The sequence below is a fragment of the Peromyscus maniculatus genome, chromosome X (assembly GCF_049852395.1).
Source record: "Peromyscus maniculatus bairdii isolate BWxNUB_F1_BW_parent chromosome X, HU_Pman_BW_mat_3.1, whole genome shotgun sequence".
NCBI lineage: Eukaryota > Metazoa > Chordata > Mammalia > Rodentia > Cricetidae > Peromyscus > Peromyscus maniculatus.
Window position 1 is genome coordinate 23,664,435 of NC_134875.1, and position 27,738 is coordinate 23,692,172.

General features: G+C 39.3%; 1 protein-coding gene across 14 annotated transcripts in view; it reads left to right on the forward strand.

The window, feature by feature from the left end:
• The first annotated feature begins 991 nt into the window (after positions 1-991).
• Mbnl3 (muscleblind like splicing regulator 3) overlaps positions 992-27,738 on the forward strand; it is a 100,898-nt gene continuing 74,151 nt past the window's right edge. For 6 of the 14 annotated variants that reach the window (XM_042268998.2, XM_015988794.3, XM_015988793.3 and 3 more), the window contains exon 1: positions 2,209-2,350. In XM_042268998.2, coding sequence (XP_042124932.1) covers positions 2,209-2,350 — 142 coding nt within the window. Of the gene's footprint in view, positions 1,013-1,316; positions 1,501-2,208; positions 2,351-2,464; positions 2,588-27,738 lie in introns of those variants that run through there. The other 8 variants (XM_015988799.3, XM_076562266.1, XM_042268999.2 and 5 more) reach the window with 6 other exon arrangements.

A 27,738-nucleotide genomic window follows, 5' to 3' on the forward strand; every position in this document is an offset into this window, starting at 1 on the left:
CATGAGGTAACTAGGAAGTCCTTCTTATTTTGACTTATGCTAGGATCCTAGCCATAACTCTGAAATGTCAGACAATGTCCCTGCACATTGTCCTGGTGACTTTCACAATTCTTGCCAAATGCCATTGTGGATTTTTTCAATTATGTGCAGGGCAGTTTGTGCCCAGTCTTCTCCTAACCATTGCTGGCCTACTCTTATTATTTTGCATTTAACACACAGAGATTGATTTCTTGCCTAAAATGAGCTGAATTCTATTTGGATCAGTTCAGTAGAATTAAAAAGTATAATTAGCCTGAGAATTCACTCCACTCCTCAACCTAACTGCCACTTAAATATGTCCTGCAATGCTTTTGCACTTTCTGCAGAGCTTACAGAGCTGAGTTCTAGGCTGAAGCAGTTGATTGCATGCAGGAAAGCAGCCATGAATTGCTATGAGCTCCTCGTTGACGATCCTGCATATGTGTGTGTTATCATCTACAATTGTCCTCATAAAATTAAATAAAAGCACGCGTTTATTATTGTGGGGCTCCAATTAAGAGACAGCTGGTGCTCTTATTACGCTTGCATTAAATTGAAACTTGTAATTTAGATGTCCAGATGCACACTTTTAAATCAAAGTATAAAATCGCATTTGCTTTGTCCATTTTCCATTCAGAAGTATCTGGAATCTTACCTCGGGGCTCCTCCTACCCTGTAAAACTCCCTGGAAGTAGGGGAAGCATTTCCTCTGATTAACATTTTCCCTCTCTCAAGTTCTTCGAGGGAAACAAAAAAATCTGGGTTTGTATGGAAGGGAGGAGACCCAGGAAAGCAAACGGTGAGTATATAACCCTAGGCGAGTTGATGTACGTGTTGCTCGAGGTCGGTTTGGAATTCCCTACCTCCCCTCACCTGTCTCGAAAGTGTCTAGAAACCCAGAGCTTCGCGCTCCGTCGCCTTTCTCATTGGCACTTCCGTAGCTGCCCGCCGAAGCTCTAGAAACTTTCCAGGCGGCTCGCGCTCCCCACCAGGGGTAGGTACACGCTTCCCTGTCGCTTTGCTTTTGTACATCCCGAGCGTTATGATTTGCACTCCCCCGCCCCCCACGCCCCAGTTACTAATGCCCTGACAAAAGCCACTCCGGGGCGGGCGGGCGAGGGCTGGGGCAGGCTGCGTTTCGGAGGGGCGCGGCGCCACACCCCCTCCGGAGAAAGCCCACGCTGGGCCGGCGCGAAGGTACGAGCCACACAAAAGAGTCGATTTCACGACGAAAGTGCGCCCTCCAGGAAGAAGGTGCCCCCACTCGGAGCGTGAGCAGGAGCGCGACTTTTTGGCGCTCTTTGCCAGCGAGCCGCGAGGAGGCGGAAGACGGTCCCGGGCCGGCGCGGGAATCGGGCCACCAGGCGCCGGAGTTCCTGCGCGTGTCGCCGCCGTCCCAGCGAGACGCGGCTCCAGTGGCTCCCGGGCCAGGTGAGCTTGGCGGGTGGCGCGGTGGCGGCGGAGGCGACGGCGACGGGCCCGGTGAGTGGCGCTACCTGGCCGGGCGGGGCGGGGCGCCGGGGGCCCGCGGCTGCCCGAGGCGGCGGCGGCGGCGGGGTACCCCCTCGGCCGCCTCACCGACTTGGGCGCCAGTTGCCTTTTTGGCGCCTAAAGAAGAAATTCTCCTGGAGGAACCGGCCCGAGTTCTCAGCGAGGCTCCCCGCGCCGTGTCCGCCCAAGTGTGTAGCGGGGAAGCCCCGAGTCTGGGGTTATCCCGGTAGGGTGTACTTTTGTGGGTGTAGGGGTACACGGGGAAGGGGTACGTGGTGTGTGTGGGGGGGCAGAACCCAGGACACGCCTTTGCCTGAGGGTCCGGCTGGTGGGGGTGGTTGAAAGAGGGGGGGGTGAGGACCGGTTGCCGCGGCAACTACGAACCTCGGCGGGAGCCCCCCGTCCCCCCCCCCACCTCTGCCCGCCCCACCGCCCCGTGAGGAAGGCGCGCCGCGCCGGCCGCGAGGGGAACTCGGGGCGCTCGCTCTGAGGTGTGCTCCTAGTGGACTGAACCAAGCGGCTGCGAGCGCGGGGGGGGGGGGGGAGGAGGGGGGAGGCTGGGCTCCCGGGCCCCTCCTCCAGCCGGCCGGCCCCCGCTGGGGGCGGGGGGGGGACACCGAGGGCCAGCCACGAACTAGCCTCTTCTCCCAGCCCGAGGCCAAAGCGTGGGGGCCGGCGCGGGGGCGGGGGGCGGGGGAGATGGCATCGCAGGCAGGGCTTGCAGGCTCGGTCGGTCCGCAGAGTCCCGAGTGCCTGTGGCTGGACTTGACATTGGATACCCCGCTGCGGCCGCCGCGGGACTCGGAGGCCAGGAGCACAGCCCCGGCCCCAAGTTACGGAGGTGGGGCGGGCGTTAATTTGCTTATATCTAATGATTTCAGGAACCTCGCTTTAAAATGGCGGCACCCACTAGACACCCCTGCTAAAGGCTCGCCCGGCCCCGGGGCCACCTCACGCAGGGCTGCTTTTTGCTTCTCCCGCTAACAGATGGCATGTGCCGCTGTTTGCTGCCCCTGCCCCTACCGCTGCCGCTGAGAGCGGGGCCCCTTAGCCTCTGGGTTTGCGCTAGAGACAGAAGGTAAGGCTGGACCCGAGTTTGGGTTCCTCGGACTGGCTGCCTTGCTAGGACGCCGGTGAAAGGCGGCGCTGCTTTTTAAACTTTTTCCACTCCCGCGAAATGGCAAGTAGAAGGAAAATTAACACTGCAACTTGTTGCGTTTTTTTTTTTTTTAAAGTTTTGCTTTTCCTCTTTTTCTTCTCTTTCCTTCCTTCCCCCTTCCACTCTTTCTTTTTTAATTTAAAGGAACTTCTTGCATGGCATGTCATTAGCAAAGGCTTTCCATAACAGCTAACTCTCATTTTCATGGGATGCCTGAGTAGGACCGCAGCAGAACCGCCTCCCTTCTCGCCCTAGGTCAATACATTTGGGCAGCTTGCTTTTATCACCTGGGGCTGAAGGACGTGAGGGTAGTACATTGTAGGGGAGTGTTATAAAGGGTAGCTTTAATTTTTACCACTCAGACGGTATGCTTGTATGATAAGAAAATACAATTAAAACAAGGGTACTTTTGAAGGTTAACAGGTGGTGCCGTTCTCTAATGGTTATGGTAGACCTACTTTATGTTTTTCAGAACACTGTTTATTGGTGTGCACACGCACGCACACACAGATATATTTACAAATGTGAAATTTTTTGTTCTAATGTGTTTTTAGGGAGTTCTTTTCTTCTAGATGTTCTTAATCGCTATTTATAAACTGGCCTCTGATTCCACAGCCTCTCCATATGTGTATGTAAAGTTCATGGGAAAGCATCAATTAAAATAGAACTGCTGCAAGATTTAATTTTGAAATGATTGGTGATTTATCGCAGTGCTGGAGTCTTGGTTTAATTAGTAAGCCCTTCGGTGATGACTGATAGCGTGGTTGGAAAACAGACTGGTGATATACCTGAACTAATGACTGGACACCAAGGCTTAACATAATTCATCCAGATTATTTCCACTTTCTGTTGAAAGGCATATTGACAATGAGCTTTACCAGAGACTTTGGCTTTTTCCTGATTATAGTCACATTTTCTCTTTTGCCTATGCAAATTTAGTCCTTAATAAACACTAAATACTAAATCAATTTAAGTTTTTTTTAAATTTTGTAATGCTTTGGGGAAATACTTGCATATTTATAAAAACTTCTCTAAATATAGCCTGAATAGATTTTTGTCTGTAATCCAGCTGATAACTATTCTACTCCTCTGTGCTTTCTCCTTCTCCCAACCAGTAGAAACTGGAAAGGAAGGAAAGTATTGTTTTGCACCTAACAAAGTCTAGTGCAGTTTTTCTGCCTAGGTGCTGCAGTCTACATAGAAACAAAGAGCCAAGCTGCTTGCAATGGAATTTTACTGTATAATAATTCCACACTGATTTCAGGCTATTGTTCAGAGAGCCATGCGAAGCAACTGCTTCACATTTGAAAAAAGGAAGTGCTACAGGTAGAGCAATAGATACTTGGATTTTTTTAATTAATTAATTAATTTATTTTTTGCAATGGAAGGGTGACAAAAACCAACTTCTCTCATTTTTAATGGTTCCCAATTTAGGCCTCACTTCTGTAAGCGTCATCTCTGTGGGTGCTGCTATAGGGATGAATGACTTTGGCTCAAAGACATCATTTTAAAAAGTGAAGGTATTAAACCTTGGGGCCAGAGCATTAGAGGTGTGAGAACGTTTCCCAGTTACAGTTCTGTTGCCTTATATAGGGATGAGACTGGAGACTCTATATGAGAATGCAAGTGAAGGTTTGTTGGAAAACTGATTGTGAGGGAGAATTGGTCCAGGGCTGGGCGAGAGGTGGTAACGGCATGTTTCCCTCTGCTTGTAAGAACCACTTCATTTCTCTGATTTCCCTTGCTGCTTTAAGAATTCATAATGAGTCCCAGGACTGTTATAAAATAGCTTTTCCCCAACTGTCTTCTTCAGGCATTTCATAACAGCTTCTTTTTAAGGAGAATAAAACTTATGACTATGCTTTGGTAGCCAAAGCAGCCTTGTGATTGTATTTGTACCCATCTTATAGCTAAATAATGTTTTGCACACATAGCTGTTTAATAAATGTTGAACTATATAGAAAAACGGCAGTCTATAAATTCACAAAAGAACAGATTTTGTGCACAGCTTTTAATTTAAACAGAAAGCCTTTTTGTACACTTGCAAGAACCTAAAATGTAAAGTCGATTACAATGTGCATTCTCTTAATTGCATTCTACTTGCCTCAAATGGGTTCTTTTGCCTTTCATTGTACTTCCAGGAACTTGTGAAAGTTATCCTTTTAGCCAGTAGGTGTATTATTATCTGTCCAACTTTACACAATGAAGAAGTAAAAAGCAACTCAGAAATAAAAAAAGGTTTTGTCTTTTGAGTGGCTGCACAGTACTACACATTGCTGGAACAGTGACAAGCTCTTGGCTGTTATGCAGATGTTGACAATATAGCTTGAAGTACACTTCTGTTCTCCATTCAGCTGTCTTTGCATCTAGGAAAGAGGGGAGGGAAGAAAGGGAGTGAAAACCTTAAAGTGATGAAGATATTCATTCATAAATTTTACATGTACGCTGCTTCTAGTGAAATAAAGTCAAGAAGGTAGCAGAATTCTTCTTTTGAAATAAAAGATTCTGTGTGCTAGAATTACAAATGGGGATTCAGGAAATGCAGAGAATAAGTTACAGTGCATGTTAGACAAGTAACTTGATCCTGTCCTGTTGTTAAAGTAAAATAATGGCCACTGCCATGTTAAAATGCTCAAGAGTCTGAAAGAGATACGGGTTGCAATCACCTTTACTTTGTAAAGATGCTTCCATATTGTTGATTTTTGTTGTTCTTGCTATTTTGAGACAGGGTCTCACAAAGTAGCTCAGGCTTGCCTTGAACTCCTACTTTTAATGCTCAGCTTTCTGAGGCTGGGATTACAGGTATGTGCCAGGCTGTTGGATTATAACAGTGATTAAATAGATAGGTTTAGACCATTATAATTGTATGTGATATTAAGGAACTTGAAATCAGAAACCATTTTCCTCTGTGAGATTTTTCTGCTTCTTCCTAGGTATGATATGATACTTCAAAAATAGAAAGCTGAGTTTCTTCACATAAAATGGGGTGAATCTTTTCATTCTAAGATAACAGACTGTGTCTGGGTGCGAGTAGTTCCACTGTCAAATAACCCAACAAACAAACAAACAAACAAACAAACATAAATTATGAGCAAGTAGAAGCAATTGGATCTGTATTAATATAGACTTTCAAATCTGTAGGGAACTTGATGGTTGTACAGATATATATATATCTGGTCTCCTGACAACCAGGGGACCATGCTGGAAGGACAACATTGAGAATTAGAACAAATGTGGTATCAATTACGTTATCAGGTATTAATGACATAAAAGGGAGAAGAAAACATTTATATAGTCTCTCCCCCCTCCCCCCGCCCCCCCCCCAGCTGAGGACCGAACCCAGGCCCTTGCACTTGCTGGGCAAGTGCTCTACCACTGAGCTAAATCCCCAACCCCTATATAGTCCATTATTATTCTCTGGTTGCTATTAAATTGAATGATCTAGCCTTTAAAGGATTGATGGGGAAAAGAATGCAGTTCAGGATGAGACTTTTTGTTTCAGGAATAAAAGTATTCCACAAGTGTCCGGGAATATATAGGCAAGCATACATTTGAGCACAAATGTACAAATTGGTGATCAATTAAGAACAATATTTGCAGTCACACATTGATTTCTCCCCGAAATACAGAAAAATACCGATTTTTATAGTATTTTTTCAAGGGGAAATGAAAGAAAAACGGGTTAACAATAAACTATAACCAATATTTGATATAAACAATGTGTCTGTTGCTTAGAAATGTTAAACTCTAGGCAGTGCACTTTCAGAAGAAGGGTGCATTTCTTAGAACTAAAGAGGAAGCAATAATAAAAAGAGACTTGATTTGAGTGTATGTATAGATTTTACTTTTTCTATGTAAATAGCGTTAGAATCACTGTGATCCCAGAACGTATTTTATGAAATGTAGTTGCCACAGGGCCTCACTGTTTTCCCAAAACGAATTTCAAACTCCTAAGCTTAAATGATCCTACTTCAATCTCCTAAGTAGCTGGGACTACAGTCATGCATCACCATGCCCAGCTTCTCAAAACTCTTTATAACAACCATGAAAAGGAAAAGTTCAGGGGAAGAGGAGCCATGTTAGAAACTTAAGACTCAATTAGTCATGCTTGTTAAAATATTATGTTCCGCTCTCAAGTCCTTCTTGCATCAGCGTTAAGTTGGCGCACAAGAAAAAGTGATTTATTTATGATTTGGGGTAGGAGTTTGTTTTCTACCTATACAATGAGTGCATTTGTGTGGCCAGGAAGAGAATGCCTGCAACTGAGAAAGGGCAGTCTAGATAGAAATGCATGCAGTTGACGGTGGAGAATTCTCCCAGCCTAGTTAATCTCCTCAAGTCATGTGAGCATCATAGAGACTGATGGTTGGCTGGATTGGGTTTTCCAATTTGGGTTCTTCAATTTGATTTTAATGTGTTCCCATCTGATTCTGAGAATTTTGAGCTTGGCTGCCTACATTTGTGTGGAAATTTGGGATAGATTTCCTTAGGTTCATTCAGGTGTCCTCGAATGTACCAGCATCTCATTGGTAGGTAAGCCAATGGATCTCTTTATCCTCAGTGCTTTATCTTCTAGGTAAAAGTTTTAGTAAATTAAAGAATAGGTTGATGTTTTTAATTTTCTCTTGCCTTTTACACATATTTTGTCTGTGATTTTAAGTAATGTTTCTGTTTTTTTTTTTTAAGAAAATGAACAACAATTTATATTTGGCTGACTGTCCTGCTGAGGGCCATACTGGTGACTCAAAATGAGCCCAGGGATAAACATTCAAAGGCAGCTTTTAGGATGAATCCTAAAGAGTGACCTGAAAGCTAACCACTACCTTTCTGTCACCTGAAATTACATTTAATGAACATCCTCTGCATCTCAGGCAAATCATCTTCTGCATGAAGCTTTGTAGATACAGTTCTTTTTAACTGACTCCACAGATTAAAAAGAAGAGATAAAAGAATTACTGTTACTCCAGTGCCTCCTGTTGTGTGTATCTTACAAAGTGATAAAGACACAGGTGAAATATGAAAAGGATATTGGACAGTACATTTTTCAAGTACTGTCCACTTACAGGCTGTATTTGCATGAGTTTCTATTTATCAAAATATAGGTGTGAATTTTCTCTCTCTCTCTCTCTCTCTCTCTCTCTCTCTCTCTCTCTCTCTCTCTCTCTCTCTCTTTCTCTCTCTCTCTCCCCCTCTTTACTGTATCCAGAAAGCAAAGCGCTTACAGAAGGGACTAGAGCTGCTGTCTCTGATCCTCTACAACCATCCTTTGTGCCAGAGGACTATTATGTTTTAGGTAGAGGTCTTGCGGTTTTTCCTTATGTGGCAATATGAAAAAAATACATAACGGCATACTGGAGAACATGGGGGGATATCTTGCCAGAAAACAATTTCACCTTTTGATTTTTTAAATTTTCTACCTTCATGAACAAAGCAACAACAAAAAGCAGAACAAAAGTGTCACATGTGGTATTAATGTGTGTGTGTGTGTGTGTGTGTGTGTGTGTGTGTGTGTGTGTGAAATAGTAGGATTCATCAGTTATTTTACTTTACAAATGGAGATAAGGAATCTGTTGCTTTATTAAGATTAGTTTGTGTGGGGCTGGAGAGATGGCTTAGTGGATAAGAGCACATACTGTTCTTGTAGAGGACATGTGTTTGGTTACCTGTACCCACTGCAGATGGCTAACAAATACCTCTGGCCTCCTCAGGCATCTGTACTCTAGTGCACTCATCCACCCACTTATGCATACACATAATTAAAAATAATAAAAATAAGTTTTAAAAAATATTAGGTTTCAAAAAGGAAAAAATATTAGGTTTGTAATCTAGGAAAAATTATAAAAGTACTTGGGAGACTAATTGCAAAAGAGGTAAGGAATTGAGCAAAGGGAGTATGAATAAGAGGATAATAGGGGTGAATATACACTAAGTACATTTTATATGTGTATTAAAATGTAAAAATGAAATCTGTCATTTTGCATAATTAGTATGTTCTGGTGAAATATTTTTTAAAAGAAAGCCAAAAAAAGGATTAGATTTATGTGTTACAAAGCAGTTCTTGTGAGTTCTATTTAAATTATATAGAGATATATTCAACAAGACCCAAGGCATGAGGTAGGGCTCAACTTTCTTTCCCTCGGTACTGGAGTCAGGAGTTTGTCTTTGTATGTGCTTGCTCAGTCAGTTGTGTGATTGTAGATACTGTTGTTAAAGAGCAGATTGATGTTTCAGAAAATTCTTGCTGTCTGTAATTGATAAGAATCCCAAAGAAGATGGGGGAACTATTTCTTCTCAACAGCGATTTTGAGAACTTAAATTCCCAACTCATTTATGTCAGCCAGCCTTCCAGCCAAGTACTTGGGGAGCATAAAATAAACCTTATTAGTTCATCCAGAAGTACAAACTGAAACACAGTACACCTTATATAGTTGTGTTTTATGTCTACAAGCTTCAAAAACATAAAAAAAATTTTGGGGGGGGGCTATTGGGGTGCTGATCCTGTGTAATTCGTTCTGTTCTATTAATGTCTAGATTATTAGCCTCAGCTACAGACAAATCCTATGTCAGTAGAGTTTTAAGGTAAGCTTGAGGCTGGATTCAGATGGACATGGCCCTCAAGGGAAGGCGTTTTTGCAGAAAACTGTAGGTTTTAGCAGGATTTTTTTTTTTTTTTTTTTGAGACAAAGTTTCACTGTATAGCCCCGGATGTTCTGGGAAATCACTCTGTAGACCAGGCTGGGCCTCAAACTCACAGAGATCCACTTGCCTCTGCTTCCTGAGTGCTGGAATTAAAAGTGTGTGCCACCACTGCCCTGCTTAGCAGGACTTTAGATCAACTGACTCCCCCTTTATTATGTATAAATCCTCTTTCTCAAAGAGATAAACTTTGTTCTGTGGAGAAACTCATTTGGATATACTGAGAAATTCTATATAGTAATAATAACAAGGCAAATTATTTTTTTCTTTATTACTTAAACTTGCCCCCCTGCCCCGACCAATACTTGTGATTGAGAACTTGACTGGCTTGGAAAATGTACCATAGTGCATTGTATTTCACCATACTGGAAAAAAAAGGTCTCTGTATTTTGTGAACAGTATGGTTTTCTTAATCTTTTTTTTTTGGGTGGGGGGTTTCGAGACAGGGTTTCTCTGTGTAGCTTTGCGCCTTTCCTGGAGCTCACTTGGTAGCCCAGGCTGGCCTCGAACTCACAGAGATCCGCCTGGCTCTGCCTCCTGAGTGCTGGGATTAAAGGCGTGTGCCACCACCGCCTGGCGGTTTTCCTAATCTTAATAAAGATCTACAATACAATTCAGTTAGGTAACTCTCAAATATGAACATAACACTGAATGTGCACAAGTCATTTTGTAGAATGATGATGATGATTCATAAGAGAATAAGAGAAACAGTAAGAAGTTACTTCCTGTAATGCTATAGTCTGCAACTTCTAATACCTACTTATTAGGTGTATGAAAACTGCACTTCATAATGTTGATCCTGAATTAACAGGAAACAGGTAATATCAGTAATTCTATTATTTGACTCTTAAATACTTTTACTAATTTTGCCTACTAGTCTAGCATTCATTAAAATACAGCAAAAAGTCCAAAGGACAGATTGTTGGATCTCTGCTAAGTAAAGACATTTTGTAAGTTTCGTTTTTTCATTTCAGTCATGGTTCATACATTAGCTCTTCTTATTGTCTTGTCTCTATCTCCAAAGAAATCTCAGAAATATTTTTAGCTATCTAAGAAAACAATTCAAATAAAAGTGCTTAAAATGCTGACAAGCAATGACAGGAAATGCTGGTTGCCCTGGTCTCCTTCATAACTAAGTGAGGCCCCAGCTGGCTGATTGACTTTAAACTTCCTGTTTGAGGGCTGCTTGGGTCAAAAGTAGCTGTGTTTTCCATATAGAGATTTTTTTCTTTATTCTGTAAGGCCACAATAAATCTGTCACTGGACTGCATATTTTGTATATTTTATGGACTGAATCATGTGGTTTGAGTTTAATTTGGAAGGCAATGCTTTTACAATCAAGATTTTTTTTTTTAACCCTGACATGTGCAGCTTTGGGGTCTGGGATTGCACTGGCCTCCAAAAGTTTATGACTTTATTTACACAATAGTGATTGCTGAGGAGGGCATTTCCTGCTAGTTAATGACTGGCTGGAAGGACCAACAATCTAAATCCAGGGGGAGAAGACCATTCATTAAATGCCAAGAAGGGGCTAGTCCTCCTTTTCTATGAAGTTGTAGGGAGAAAGTGAAACTGCATTCTACCTTTTGAATTGCCCAGAGTAGGGAGGGCAGAGATCACTCTGGAGGTGGGTGTCATGGCATGGGGAATGGGGCCTCTTTTCCTAAGAGGAGCTTGCTAAGTCTTTCCCTTAGGTTGTCAAACAGGGTCTTGGACCAGGAGGGTATTTCCTTTATGTTGCCGGTGCATAGAGGTCCAGTAAAGTTGTGGGCCCCTAACTGCCCATTAGCTGCCTGAAAATGCTCAACTAGAAGGTGTTACAGCTACTTTAAAAACCTGTAATATCGCATGACTGAGTTTCCTAATTGGTTGAATAACTGATTATGACTAAAGCAGAGAAGAACTTAGAAAGGGATGGAAAGAATGGCCTTTTTCAAGGTCACCCTTGAAAGGTACCAGCAGATATACACATTGTATGTTAATTCCTAATATAATAAAGGGAAATTATATTCAGAAAGCTTGCTTTAGATTTTGTGGAAGTACCTTGGGGGAGGGGGGCTGTAATAGTAACCATTTAACCCATCACATCTCCAGGAAACAGTTTTGTTCTTCTGTAATTCTTGCCTGCTGTAAACCAGCTGAAGTGTGAAGAACTTGGCATTGATTTAGAGCAAAAACAGAATTAAGACCAAGGCTGAGTCCACATCTAGGAATCCCTGACTTCCTGGCCTGTCCTTCACTCCCCTTAGCTTGTTAAGCCTCCAATTTGCCGACTAGTTGAATGTTTATAAAAGATACACATCTGTTCTGAGTTCTTTCAGTAGGTACATCCACATGAGAACAGTTGTGTGACACTCCCCCACCCCAGAACTTGGCTTGTGTTTTCACTCGAAATTCAAGTTCTTCTTTATATTCCAAACTTGGTGGGGGGTAGAAGGAGTGAGCTGGGGCTCTCAAATATAGGCAATCACTGAAGGCCAGACACCTGGATTTCTTCACGGGATTGAGTAATCTGTCACATGCGGAACAAACCAAATATTAAGTTTCTGTTTTGAGTCTGGCAAATGTCATCATATACTTTTAAAATATTCAGTAATCCAAGGATTGCTGGTCATTACAGTTCACAAAAATGAAAAGGGTTTTGAAGTTGTGAATGCTCTACAAATAAACTATACCCATTATAGTTGTTATTAGTAGATTGTTCCTTCAGCAGATTGTTAAGCAAAAAGGTGAATGATGAAATAAAAAGGTATGTGTCAAAACATGCTTTTATTGTATAAAAACTTGAACTTAAATGTTATGAATCACTAAAGTTTTGCTAGCTTAGATTAATGACGATATTCTTACTTATAAACTGTTTTGGGTTAAGAGTCAACAAAATTTTCCTAAGTAGATGTCCCACTGGCCTGAATATTACATTCAGGAATAATTACAACACGGCTGCATTTAAACAATGATCCCAAAACCTTAGGAGTAGTTTGCTCCACAAATTGAAATATGTCTTTCATTTTCTTGACATTATTATTTTGCTTAGCAAACTCTTGCTGCACAGGAAATCTAAAAACATAATATTTTAAGATTGAAGCTATTTCAGTCTAAATTCCTGGTGGCAAAATGTGAAGATTAGCCCTGCTATTTTTGGGTATAATACTATTTCCTTATTCTGTTTGCCTATTTGTCCTATCCTTGTAGTTTTCAAGTGTCAAGAAATGACTGATCAGCATACAATGAAATGCATGTAGTCAGTTGCAGTTAACATCTCTTCAGAACAAAATTGCATAGAGTGGATGGTAAGAAAAATACCAAATTTTTTATCTAATGAAGTTAGGCACTTTGAGTGAGACTTACTTCAAAGTCATGCACATGTGCATTAAGGTAGACTATAAAGTATATTTATTACTATCTGTTGCTATCAGCAAAAAGTTTACAAGTCAGTGTTTTAGGGCATGTTAATTCAAACTAGGTCAGAATATATTTTTCCTTTTTGAATTATTGAGAGGATGGTGATCAAGAGATGCTGAGGGCTTTGGTGCCAACATACTGAGTGATGTTGGTTAAGTGCCTTGGTACCTATGTTTCTGTTTCCAAATATCTAAGGTATTCATGGGAATGAGTTATTCAAAAAAGGAAGACAATAACCATATTGCTTTCCAGTAATTAAGCCCAGGAATAGAAAATAAAAAAGATTTATTCCCTTGACCAGATATGACTTTTAAGCACTGAGTGCAATTCATCAGGAGATTTGAATCATCCTCAGACATTTGCACATTCTGAGTGTATTCTATTGAATCAAATCATTGGTGGGAGGAAAATGTCTTCTAGAGTACTGTTGTTTCTCTGATAGTATCATATGTATCCTGTCTTCACCCTCCCTATCTGTGGCCATAGTCCCTTCCAGTGCTATCAAATCCCTTATCTGTCCTGGATGTATTGAATTCATCCCCAAAGGCCTCTTCCTGTGGGTATCCTTTGGAGCCTTAAAGTAGTACTGATTTCTCAGCTCTGAGGACTTGAAATGCAACTGGGCCTTTCTTCACACACATTGAATTGTTAAACTCAAGTTCCTGCCCTGAAAATAAAATCTTAGCTCTGATGAGTTAGCACCTAAACTCTGTGATTATAAAGTAGTTTTTAACTCCCTCCTTAGAAATGCTACATTTAAAGCTTAAGAATAAAAAAAGACATATATCTAATCATTGTGTAAGTTGCAACCAAATTATGAAATTATATGGAAAAATACTAACCACCATAATAGTCAAACTATCATAACGAAGCCTTGTGTATGATATTTTATTCACAATGATAAAAAGACTAAAATATGTTGATAAGTGAGTTTACTTGCTTTTCAAGACTTTAAGAGTGGCATTTTTTCTTATTATATTTGATAAAACTATTTTTAGAAAGCAAAATTCCATGTGTTCGGGACCAGAGGCCACCTTCGCCTATACTATCTCTTTTACGACCAGCAACATTTACAGAGTAGGATGGGTAAGTGGGACTTAAGTGCGAGTTATTGAGAATGTCAGTCTAGCAAGCATGTAGTTGGTTATGCATTTTAGGGAGACAAGATTAGTCATTGTTTTGAGTGTCAGTTACATTTTTTCCTTTGGCTTCTGTGGGGGTTGTTACGGACTATCTGGCAAATTAATGGTGAAAGGCAAAAGTTTTGACAGGGTGTACCAAAAGCTGTTACATGACTCATGTAAAGTACCATTCTAGTTTTTTCTCAGTATGTTTAAAAATTGTACTGTGATCTGTTGTGAAACATTCCTTACAAATTACATTTGAAATTTTAAAGTGTATTCAGAACTCCAAGCCTTTGACAGGTGAGTTTACTTATTTATTGTGAGTGGTGACTAACCTCAGGAGTCAGTGAGACTAATTGCCTTCTAAAATGGAGGAAGAAGGAAGGGGGAAGGGCTGCAAGATTTGCTAATTTTGCTTCTGTCGTACTTTAGACTGCATTCCTCATTTTTGTTGAACTCTTCTACCCAAAAGAATGTTGTGATGTTGGTATTGCTGTTAGTGGGCATTTTGTGAGCTGTCGTGAGAGGGTCATCCTTTGGTTCCAAGAATTGGCAGCCAGCAGTGTTTGGGCATGAGGAAAACAAAAACCCGATATCTCAGCGAGCAGGATGCCCTTGTCATTCTTCATCTTAGATAAACAAAACAAGAAGAAAACCAAAGCAAACCAAAATGAAAACCTCTTTCAAAATGGCAGGTTTTCCTTTACAGTTGGGTTTCCTCAGAACCCTATAAAGAAATTCTTGTCAAGCATGTTTCTAAAGTTAAGAGATTTCTTTCCTTGTCTGGAGTAGGACACGTTTGGGGTAGGAAGTCAGCAAATAAAATCACAAGTCATTGCTTCTGTGCTGCTGCAGATCCTTCCCTGCCTTGCTTGCTGGACCCTGGTATAGAATGTAACCACTTGAATCTAGATGTTAGAGGCTGAGTCTTCCCTGACCACTCTCCGAGCTGCCAGGTGCAGGCATGGTGCTATTGGAACACTTGGGTGGCAGGAGAGCCAGTGTTTACAGCCACCTTCACCTCCAGGAATGTATTAGACTTTTAAATCAATCTTAATATCTGTAGGCAGGAGTTTATATATAGGAATAAAATTTGAACCCCCATTTTCACACCCAATAAAAATGTCCTATAATAGGTGTTTATTCAGAGTCAACTGACATTTATTGAACAATTACTGTGTGCCAGATGGTCTGCTAGGTACTTTAATTTTGTTATGACAAAATTTCTTTTAGTATGAAATACAATTTGTTCTACCAATCAGGTATTCTCTTTGGTGTCTAGTACATACCAGGCTAAAAACTATACCCTCAAGTCTTTCCGTCCCTTTTACATATATCTCCCATGCAAACAATACATTCTTATTCATTTCATATTCTCCTAATGATTTGGGGACTAGCTCCTTATCTTTCTTCCTTTACCTCTTAGGTGCTGTGGTTATAGGTGTGAATCACCACAACCGTCAAAAAACTCACACCGTTGAGGTTATTGTAGAAGTACCAGCGATCAAAGCCAGCATTTCTCAGTTTGTTTTAACACATGCCCCAGGAAAAGAACTTTCCTTTAAATTTTTTAAAATGAAAATATAATTACTTCATTTTTCCCTTTCCCATTTCTTCCTCCAACCCTTAGCATATAACACCCTTCCTAAATATATAAATGCACTGGCACAGTCTATATAATGTTACCTGTATGTGTGTGATATCAGGGATGACCACTTGGTATTGAATAGCCAATTGGATTGTGGGGACATTCCTGAGGAAGGCTATTTTTCTGCTCTTAGCATTCCTTACTTGCCTGTTGTTCTTTATCTAGAGTTGGAGCCCCCATAAGATTTCCCCCTTCCATGTTAGCATGTCAGTTGGTGTTGTCTTTGTGATCATCTTATGTTTAGGCAGTCCTGTTGTTGAGATTTCCTGGGTGTGGCCTCACTGTCATTTCCCAAGATGAAGTCTTACAGCAGACTTCCCATTCCTCTGGCTCTTACAATCTTTTTACACCTCTTCTCTGATGTTCGCTGAGCCTTGGGTGCAGGAGTTGTGTTGTAGTTTTGTTAATTGGAGCTGGGTAACACACAATCACTTGTTCTCTGCATCTTGATCAGCTATGGTTTTAAAACTACAACGATCCCTGTTTGATACAAAGTGAACTTCCTTTAATGAGGTATGAGACCTGTGCTTGGTTGTGGGTATAAGGATAAATATTTAGAATGTAGTGAGGAATTATGCTGGTTTAGTAAAGCGGTGGCTGAAAGTTCTCCTTTAAGATCCATGACTTCACTAGCCTTAGGTAATTAGCTAGGTTTCCAATAACAGGCATGATTTCCCTCTTATTGAGCAGTCCTTGAGTCCAAATAGAGAGCTGTTGGTTACTACCAAAGTATGCATTATTGCACCCATGGGGTTATAATGCCAGGCTGACTGTTGTGGTTCATAGGCATCATAGATGGATAGGACTATTGGTTGATTGCCTCCCTTGGAAGCTTGCATGACATCTTCTCGTACCATGAAGGCTAGCCCTTAGGGAGCAGGCTTTTAGGTCAGATCCAACTCAGATCCTCTGTTTCCTGCATCTGAAGCGCGTGGTGTCTTCAGCAATAAGGATTTACCTGCAAACTCTGAGAAGCAATCACGAGCAGTAGCAAAGCCTGTATTGTTTGGGGAATCTCTTGAAATACCCTGAACAACAACTCAAAAGGAGGCTTTTCATGCCTTGTGTTGGTGTTTTTATTAGGTAGTTTATGGCTATTGAAAAGACCACTGTTAGTACTGGTGGGAAATTTTCATTTAAACTATGAATGTATGTGTATACACATAGACTTATTTGTATTGTATGTAATTTTAGATAAATAGGTATTCATGATTTTTTAAGGCATCCTTACTGTTATTTTACTCTCCTCCTTCCCTCTCCTTCAGTGTTGACCTACCTCCCCTTCCCTAACTAAAGAACTTCCCCTAATTTCTCCCATTTCTCCCTTCAAACCATCTGTATCCTGATATTCCCCTCTCTGATGCTACCTCTTCCGTAGTTTCTTTTGACTTTTCTGGTTTCTGTGGTTGCTCCAGGTTATAAACTCACATCTGAATATTTAGAGTTAGGAGCCACAGATGAGAGAGGACATTCAATATTTGTCTTTCTGGGTGTGGGATACCTCACTCAAAATAATCTTTTATACTTCCATTCATTTACCTGCAAATTTTGTGACTTCATTTTGAAAGATGCTTCCCTAGATGGAATGTCTGAGAATTCATGGCTGAAATAAATACCACATTCCAAAAATTACATTGCATTAAAGTTATATTTCGTGTGTGTGTGTGTGTGTGTGTGTGTGTGTGTGTGTGTGTGTGTGTGTCCTTCTAAGTATTTGGCTTTCTGTGCCTTTCCTCAATCTACTATGTAAACAATGCTTGTTGGTAAGAATTTAAGAATACTCTATCAAAATAGTTTAATGACATTTTTCAGAGTGCACACAAAACAAAATCAACAGAAACTTAGACAATTCCCCTCAACACGGGAAAAAATAGGTGGAAAATACATTTCTGAAATGGCTATAAAAAGTTTTACATTTTAATTTCTTGGTTATATTTTCTGGTTTAAATTTGTTCTTCCCATCCTTCCCTCATTCATTCACCTTACATCTCTTTTCTCCTTCCCTTTTTCTTTTCTCTACTGAGAAAAGATCTACTAAGATCAAACTCAGGGCCTTACTCTATTAGGCAACTGCTCTATCTGGTTTAAATTTCTTCTTTACTAGTTTACACTGGAGAAAAATATTTTTATGCAATATCAATTAGGGAAACAACTTAAATGGTTTCACAATTGGATTCTGTGGATATCCGTTTTCTTTGTTCAAGTGAAACCATGAGCCAAGATAAAAACTATTATGGAAAGTGTGGATGGGCTTTCAAAGCCGGGGACCAAGGATTTGCAGCTGTTGGCTTGTTAACTGGTAGGGTGTCAAAGAAAGGCAAGTTCGTATCACTTACTTAAATTAAGATTATTATTTTGAGAAAATAAGTTTGGTAGCCAAATTTTGAAATCTAGACATCTTTAATTTTTTTCTGTTGTCTCTTCAAAAGCTTTGTTCCATATTACCAAAGAACTCACCCCCATAGGAACATCTGTCCTCTTGCTAGGGTTTGCTCTCAATTTCTTATTATTACGATTGCTTACTAGATTCCACAAAGAAATTGAATTGGTAGGTAGATGCTTCTGAGTTTTGAGAATATTCATGATGTGCATTCTCAGAATAGTATTGCTCAGTAAAATTATATATTTATAAGGGTTTATAATTGACATTAAAATAATTAAAGTGAAAACCAACAGAAAAAGGCATTTTCCCCTAGGTTTCACTGCATTTTATTTTGAGAGTCATGTATGTGCATGCACGTATATGTATGATTAATCTTGTAATAAATACCAAAGAAATGACGACTTGTTTGTTAAGCTTAAGGTGGAACAATTCCAGCAAGGAAGACAAAAAGTGAGTGATGAGAGAGCATTTCCAAACATACCCTTCTTCAAATGGCCTTTCAGTAAAAGCCTTTGCCTCCACCTCTGGCCATCTGTGCTGCATTCATAGGAGCATTTACTTTAGGATGCCAAGTGCCTTGTCTTTTTTTCAAAAGTCGGGAAGTCTGGTTTTGTGGAGCTTTGAGAAGTATTCACTTGCAAGCCCATTCTGTTCAATTTTTCTTGTGTTAGTTCACTCTCAGAGCTCCATATTGCCTCCAAATGCAAACTTCACCTTATGTTTGTTTCCTTAACCTCTACTCTGAGTACACCAGTGTTCCTAAGAATTTGTTTTGACAATATTCCTGCATATCCTCTTTAGCTAACCAAGGATTTGATTCTTGCAACATTTAAACTGAGAATTCTACTCTTTATTTATGTAATGTGAGTAGTTCACACAACAGAGGTGTAGATTGCAAACATCAACCCTGGAATCCTATCCAAACAATCTTTAACTCATTATATCTATAACCTTTGGAAATTGTCCCAGCAGTAAGTATATCAGTCACTGTGTTGTCTTGTTTAAAAACATTTATAGATGACATATCTATTACAAGTTTGTAATAGGACATCCTAAGTGCAAAATACTTTCCCCTGTCCTGCAACAGGGATGGATGCAAATACTCACTGGAAGAGTCTTAACTTAAACTTCACAAAGAGTTCTAGACTATTTCACTCTGTTATGTTTGTGTGCATGTATGTGCATAGTAGCTATGAATCTGTTTGAATTGATTATCTTTATGCAATAACTGGCCTAAAATAAAACTCTTAATCATATAAATTCACTTAAGTATAATGTTAGATGATAACCAGTTTTGAGTTTCAGAGTGGATCTAACTCTGGAACCATCCAATAGGAAGTAAAGTAAAAGGACTATTGAGGCCATGTTAGGAAGTGGCAGGAAGAAGTGATGTAATGTTACAAGTTGAATATCCTGTGTCTGAAATGCTTGAGATCAGAAGTGTTTCAGACTTAAGATTTTTTTTCAATTTTGGATTATTTGACTATGTACAATGAAATATCTTTGGAATTAGACCTAAGGCTTTAACTTCATTTTTGCTTCATTTATACTTTGTATGTAATTTTATATATTAAAAAATAAATTGTGCATGAAGCAAAGTCTTATGATATGGGATTTTCTACTTAAGGCACTGTGCCAATGTCCAAAGAGTCTTGTTTTCCAGTACTACACTCCAAGCTTTTAGGATTTCACATATCAAGATTAAGGATGTTTAACCTGTAGTAACAGCTACGCATTCTGTGTGAGACTCCTTGGTCAACTATTTACAGACGCTATCTCCTCTAATCTTCAGAACAACTCTGTGAGCTTGGTGTTCTTATTAATCTTCTTCTTACAGATGGGAAATCCTGAGCTCTGGGAGATTAAGTAACATGCCTGGAGACATTCTGCTAATGAATAGAAATATTTTACTACCTAAACTTAATGGTCTAACTCTAAAGACTATCTATGCTTATAGCTCCCATATTTGCATCACAGAACTTTGTACAGAACTGGTTTGGGAACTTGAGTGTGCTACCTGGGTAGCATATTAGCCAACCAGGACTGAGAACTAGATAAAAAGGGGAAACATCTGGAGCAGCACATGATGTAGATACTACAGTTTGCTTCCAAGTTATAGAATTATATAGTTACAAGGGATGGGGGAGAGAAGCATCATGAAATAACTATACAATTATGGAGGATAAATCCGCTTAACACACAATATTGTCAGTAAAAGCATCCCTAAGTGTTCCAGACTTTCACAATGTGAGGACTTTTACTATGGTAGTACCTGATTTTTTAGATTCTTAAAATTTTATTTCATATGTATTGGTGTTTTTTAAAAGAAAATTTTTATTCATTTTACATACTAACCCTCCTCCCGCTTCTCCCCAGCCTTTTCCCCCAACCCACCACTCATTCCCTCCTCCAAAAAGATAAGGCCTCCCATGGGGAGGCAGCAAAGCCTGGTTTATTAAGTTGAGGCAGGTTCAAGCCCCTCCTCCTGCATCAAGGCTGTGCAAGTTGTCCCACCCTAGGTAATGGGCTCCAAAAAGGCAGCTCATGCTTGTTTTTCTTACATGTATGTATGTGTAACACATGTGTGCTTGGTGCTCATGGAGGCCAAAAGAAGGGATAAGGTACTCGAGCTGGAGATACAGGTGACTTTGAGCTGACCCATGGGTGTTGGTGTCCGGGACCTCTTGACTATGGAACAGTCTTTGAAGGGAGGAGTGAGGATAAAGGAAAAAGACGGAGACACAGGATAGCATCAGGAGGGCTCTGGGTCAATACCACAGTCACCTCGAGTTTATTCCTCATGGACTTTTGATACACCAACAAGGGAAGAGGCAAAAGACCTCCCCCTCTCAAGGACAAAGTACAGACAAGGGTAAACACTTCCTTAATTTTCAAAACATCTAGTAGCCATGCCTTATGGCAAAGCATCCTGTAATTAGGGCTTGAAGTATAAGACACCTGGTAACCATGCCTTTGGCCAAAACATCCTATTATGCAACCTTGCAGGGCATAACAAGCTTGGACTCTGACCTTGAGTCAAGATGAAATAAGGCCACATTATGGAGTCTCTGTGGGCCCCCATATGTTGAGAATTGAACCTGGGTCCTCTGGAAGAGTAGCCAGTGATCTTCACCACTGAGCGTCTCTGGTGCCACAGCTTCTGGTATTATTATTTTTTTGTTTTTGTTTTTTGGGGGGAGTTTGTTGTTTGTTTGTTTAGTTGCTTGGTTTTGTTGTTGTTTTCAAAACAAAGTTTCTTTGAATAACAACCTGGCTGTCCTGGAGCTTACTTTGTAGATCAGGCTGGCCTGGAACTCACAGAGATCCTCCTGCCTCTGCCTCCTGAGTGCTGGGATTAAAGGCGTGTGCCACCACACCCAGCTGGTATTTTTGTTTTGATACAGGGTTGCACTTGTAGCCTTGGCTGGCCTAAAACTAGTTAAGTAGATCATGGTGGCATTGAACTTGCAGAAATGGGCTTGTTTCTGCCTCCCGAGTACTGCCAGCTTTACAGTTTTTATTACCTTCCAAAGAAGCTCCATACAACTTCACTATATCCTCATCCATACATAATGACTGTCTATGAATTTGCCTATTCTGGACATTCTCCTGTGTGCCAGGATAAAAGGCCATCCCTGGCCTTTCCCAATATTTTAATAAATGTGTTTTATTGAGAATACTTTAATGTGAGAATACTTTAATGTGAAGTGGTAAATGCATAAAGCTTATCCACAGCTCATTTTAAATCATGGATTAGCCTGGTGTGGCTTTTTATTTATAACCACAGCACTTAGGAAGCTGAGGGTGTGAGTTCAAACCCAGCATAGGCTACATAGGAAGTTCAAAATCAGCCTGGGATACACAGGGGATTCTGTCTCAAAATAAAAATAACAACAATAATAAAACTATATCACAAGTTTTTCCCCTGATATTTTACTCCAGTGTCTTTTTCATTTTAACTTTCCTTTCAATCTACTTGCAGGATTTTTGTTGTAGTTCTTGTATTTGTTGTTTATCCAACATATTGTACTAGGCACACACTATAAATCAGCTATATGTCTAGGTTCTGAAGATGATCTAACAACTGAATAAGTGTTGAAATGAATTTCAGTGTTAGTATAAGGAGCCTAGATTATTTCTAAAAGCTAGACATCACAAAGTATTGTTATATTTATCACCTTAGATGTTCTTCTTTTGCTTAATCTTACTATTTAAAAAGTTTTATTCATACAAGTTATATGAAGATTGTGTTTATGCATTTGGAATTATATATACATATGTGCATATAGCAACACACAATTAATAAAAAAAGAGCCATGGATTTGAAAAAGAGCAAGGAGGAGTATATAGGAGGGTTTGAAGAAATGAAAGGGAAGGGGGGAATGATGTAGTTATATTTTAATATCAAAAAGAAAAATGTACTGATCTGAGTAGCAAAAAAAGTGGATATAGTCCAAGTGTCAATTAACTGATAAGTAGGTACACAAAGTATAGTGTGTTCACACATAATTCAAGAATAAAAACAAACAGCAGGGGTTGGAGAGATGGCTCAGTGATTAAAAGCACTTGGTGATTTGCAGAGAACTGGGGTTCAGTTCTCAGCACCCAAATGGCAGCTCACAGCCATCTGGAACTCCAGTCCCCGGGGATTTAATGCTCTCTCTGGCTTTTGCAGGCACTGCAGGCAAATACACATAAAGTAAAATAATCTTAAAACCAATAACTATTACAAAAGAAACCAAAACCTTGAACAGCAATACTGATACATACTGTAACATGAGTGAGCCATAAAAGCATTACCCTGTCTCAGAAAGCCACATAATGTATACTTTTGATATGAAATGTTCAGAATAGGCATATTCATAGACAGAGGAAGCCCAACTGTAATTGTGTATAGATGAAGGGATGGGCTCATAGCTAGGTTGTATGGCACTTCTTTGGAAGGATAATAAAAACTGTAAACCTAACATTCACAATTGCAAATATTTGTAAATATATTTGTATTTTTACATGTATTACGTCTCAGTACAACCACTATTACATGCTTTACTACAATATATGTTGAACATTATACTATTTTCATTTTGAGATTATATAGGTTAAACCAGTAGAATTGATCTATTTTTAAAGAAAAGTGATCAGTTGGAACAGCCTTGGAATCCTATTTATTCTGTGACTTTCGTGAGAAAGTTAAATTCTTAACTGAAGTCCTCATTTGACCATCTTCATTTTTCAGGGTACTTTCATGTGCTGGGCATTTTGCTGTGTATCCTTATACATACACCATACCTCAACTTTGCCACCATGGGGCACAGTGCTTTCCATATTGCATGTGTTCATTGCTTCTCTTGTTTTACCAAGTTTCTTGAGAACTTGCTAATGTACGTTATTGAGATAGACACTGAGATAAATAAGATGTACCCTTAAGGATTTCATGGTCAGGCACACAGTTGAGCATCATTTCTACTGGGGTGATAAGTGCTGAGATGGTATAGATCGACCTGTTTGCTGGAGAAGCTGGAACCTTGAGGGCGGTTCTGTGTGATTCAGGTCCCTTCAGGTGGCTGGTGTGCACATCTTATATGCATGCAATAAAAAGATACTCATATTTTACTAAGATAGTGAAGTTAAACTGTATTTTCTAGTTTATAAAATACCCGTGCATTTCAGCATCAATCTATGCAGTTACATGTTTTATTAGTAAATAAAACTTAAGTAGAACTAGTTTTAACATGGTTTGCCACCTCTAGACATTTTGTATCAGAATGGCACTTTAAATAATCTATATATTTATAAAAAGTATTGTTATTTTTGTGTCTTAGTCACTGATACTGTGCATTTTGCACCAAGGAAAGACTGTACAGATTAGTCACTGACAGTAAACATTTTAAAACACGTCTGAATTTGATTGCAACTTTTCTTCTGTAGAACCTTGAGCCAATTTACTTACTGTCTCTCTGTGTGAGTTTCCTCATTTGTAAAACGATGATAGTAAGGGAACCTGTCTTACAGGATTGTTTTGAGCAATGAATAAATTACTGTATGTGAGTGTGCTTAAAACAGTGCCCAGCACAAAATAAAAATAGTGTGCGTAATTGCAGTCATTTTTGTTGTTGTTTAATTGAAATTTCATGCTTTGTCAGTCTATTCTTCAAAATTATTACATACTCACCTTTAAATGACATGCAACTGATGGGAGATTGATGAGTAGTTTTCTCTAACTAAACCCCCTAGGTCTTTAAGTGTCTGTACTTGAAAATGGGAGCACAACTTTGACATTCCTTCCTATTTATTCCTTTCCCGTGGCTGCATATCGTAAGAAGTCGAGTGCTTATCTATTGTCAGTGAGATTGTTAAAGTAACTCATATATATTATCTTGTGCCAAAGGATCAATGCATAGTTTAAAATCTATGAGAAATAAAGTACCCAACTATGTTATTTATGCTTATTAACTGGATGTATGCCACCCTTTTTGCAAGGCTTGTGATTTAACATGGACTTTCTCCCCACCACCCCAACCAATGGTGTCATTGTTCATGTGCTGTCTAAGAGCTAAATTTCTACAGTGAACTTCAGATTTGTACTGATGAGAACATGTGGCTTTTTTTTTTCTTCAGTATTTAGGAGTTTTACCAGGCCAAACACCGACAAACACAAAGTTATTTAGAATATTGATGAACTAATGTTGAGTTACTGGTTTTGTCGTAGTGTAGGTTATTGTTAACCTTTCATGCTTGTATATTGTTTCAGAATTGTCACTTCTGGAACAATAATGATGTAGTCATTTAGAATGAAGCACAGGGACAACAGTGAAAATAGCAAGAAGGAATGAAGGAGCTACTTTGGCACTGACGGTGGAAACCTCTTGGGACATGTTGCTTCATTAAATGGAGCTCAGTCAAGGGTCCCTAGTAGATCTACTTTGAGGTTTTAAGCACTATGGACCAAGCTGTTAACAATATCTTCATCATCTTTAAATCACAGTGTTATGTTTATCATTAAGCACAGGTATTTTCATGTTGTACACACTAAGCAGATGTCTTCAGTACCATTACATAACTGAATTTATTATACTTCATATGTGTGTTAATTAAACATTAATAGTAATGTTTAATTAGAAATTCTCTTAGTCACTGGAGTGCCGCTCAGTAGTAGAGTGTTTCCTGGCATGAGCAGCTCAGTTTCTCTGTGTGTCAGTCCCACCCCCACCCCATCCTGTTCTTTCATCTTGATCACCTCATACTTTTCCTGGGGAAAAAAAAAAATCTCGTCTTCACTTTTGCTCATTGACTTGAATCCAACTAAACTCTTGTGTATCCCTCACATTGTACATATTGCATATATGTCAAGGGACTGCATGTGTGGTGTTCATTAGCAAGTACCTAGCACAAAGTAGTAGTTCTATTTTCCAGGAGTGTGCTTTATATGGCTATATAATATGGTGATGCTATTGGACTACTTCCTGATGAATTAAGTGGAAACCAGAGTACCCTTTCTCTTGTCCACCTTCCAGGCTTTTCCACAATTCAGCAGCAACAAAATGATCTCATAAAAGGGCGTCAATTCTGATTGGCTAATCCCTGTGCTATAAATGTTAAATAATTTGAATAACATCCCTGGTTCACAGCCTGTAATGAAGTCAGGTGCCTGTCCCAACATCCATACCATTTGATTTCTGGAACCATCATAGTTTTTTTTTTTCAAACTGATTTCTTTTCCTGTTTGGTTCCCAAAATTCAGCTAAGATTCTCTGAGAATAGCTGTATTCCATAAAAAGATAGGGTGTTATTTCCAGACTTCAACTTATCAGGCACATAGAATTCATGAATTCTAGATCCTAAAACTTTAAAACTTTACTCAGAGGACAGCTCCCAGGGACACCCGCAAGAGCATTCAGGAACCCATATAATTAGTGTTTTATAGTGCAAATCTAATATACTTTATTGAATACCTTAACCAGAGCAATTGCTTGCTGCATTTTATTTGATTGACTCTGGTTTTGCAACTATAGAAAATTTAACCAGTATGTTTTGGGGAACATGATGGAGACACACGCACACTGAACTTACAGCCAATAAAAAGGTGAGTGTGTGGCCTGAGAGATAGTTCAGTGAGTAAAGTAATTTGCTGCCAAGCCTGACGAGAGGACCAGCCCCAGGAATCACATGGTGAAATGAGAGAACTGGCTTCTGAATGTTCTCTGAGCTTCCCATTCATGCCATGGTGCAGGCACGCAATGCACACACACTAAAATGTAGTATTTTTTTTAAAGAGTGAGAGTCAAGAAAACTTAATTAAAAAGTAGGTGGAAGACTCCAAATGCTGAGCCTTTGGAGGTGATCTCACCTCGTGCTCAAAACTGTTTCTTTCCAGCGATGACTTAGGTTATCAGGAAAAGCTTAACTTTTTCTCACTATCCTGTGATAGATAGCACTATGAAAGTTTTACCAAGTGTTTCAGAAACATTTCTGTCCATACTGGTGAAGGGAATTAATGTATAAGGGATTGTCTTTTTAAAAGTTTACTCATCCCCACATTGTCTGATAATTTTTCAATAAGTCAGAAGTTACTGTCATAAGACATTTTATGAACTTGAGTTTTGTTGTTTCTGAAGGACTGGAAATAATAAAATTGTCATAAATATTTGGGTGTTGGGAAAATTATTCTGCAACCAAGAGTGGTATTGGTTGGAGGCTACTTCTTTAAAATGCTTGGAGGAAAAGAAATAGTTTGTATTTGAGATTATTTAGACACAATGTAATATCTTGAGGGGTAGAACCCAAGTATGCAATTCATTTATATTTATATTTCATTTATAACATATGTATAGGCTGAAGGTAAATTTTAAACATTATTTTAGGTAAATATGTACATGAAAAATGTTTGATGACATGAAATTTTCCACTTGTGGCTTCTTGATAGTACTCAAACTATTTCAGATTTTGAGTTTTCAGATGCTCAACCTATATTGGATTTCAGTGAAAACACCCAGCAGCTTGTAGAGTTTGTGGGGTGAAAGAATGCAAAGCATTAGTCTTATTATGTAGAAGTCAGTGAAAATTTAATTCGATTTTCTGTATGGTGATTACCAAGGCAAAACGACAACCGATATTTTGAAAAGATTTCTATCAAAAGTGGTTTCTAGTAACCATAATTTAAAAATCCATCCAATGTTTTTGTTAATTGAATCAATTTCACATGTCTACTGCTTTCAGGCATTATTATTATTATTATTATTATTATTATTATTATTATTATTATGTTGCCTTTCGTACACACAAAAAAAATCATGAAAAGCTTTTCTTATATGTATCCATTTCTTCTCTAGTGTTGAAAATGGAACCCAGGACTTTGGATTTACTAGGCATGAGCTCCATCACTGAGTTCTATCCCTATTCCTTTTTTTTTTTTTTTTTTTTTTTTTTTTTAGATAGGATCACACTTACTATATAGCCAGGGGTGATAGCAAATTTGCAATGAAGCCCAGACTGACCTCGAACTCATGACTCTCCTGCATCAGGCTTCCAGTGGGGGATTACAGGTTCACACCACTACTCCTGGCTATTTTGTGGTTCACATTTCCATGCCACATTATTCTCTTATACTTACAAATTTTTCAGCCAGTATTGTAAATGCAAAGTAATAGCTTAGCCTGTGTTAATTTTGACGCTCATGCAGAACATGCTTGATTATTAGGAAAAAATTGGTAATTACTATGCAAATGACACAAGTTGCAGTGATCTGTATATATTTGAAGTACCGCAAAATGAGAAACAGAAGTAATTTAAAGGAATTATTTTAGTTGCTTGCCTTTTT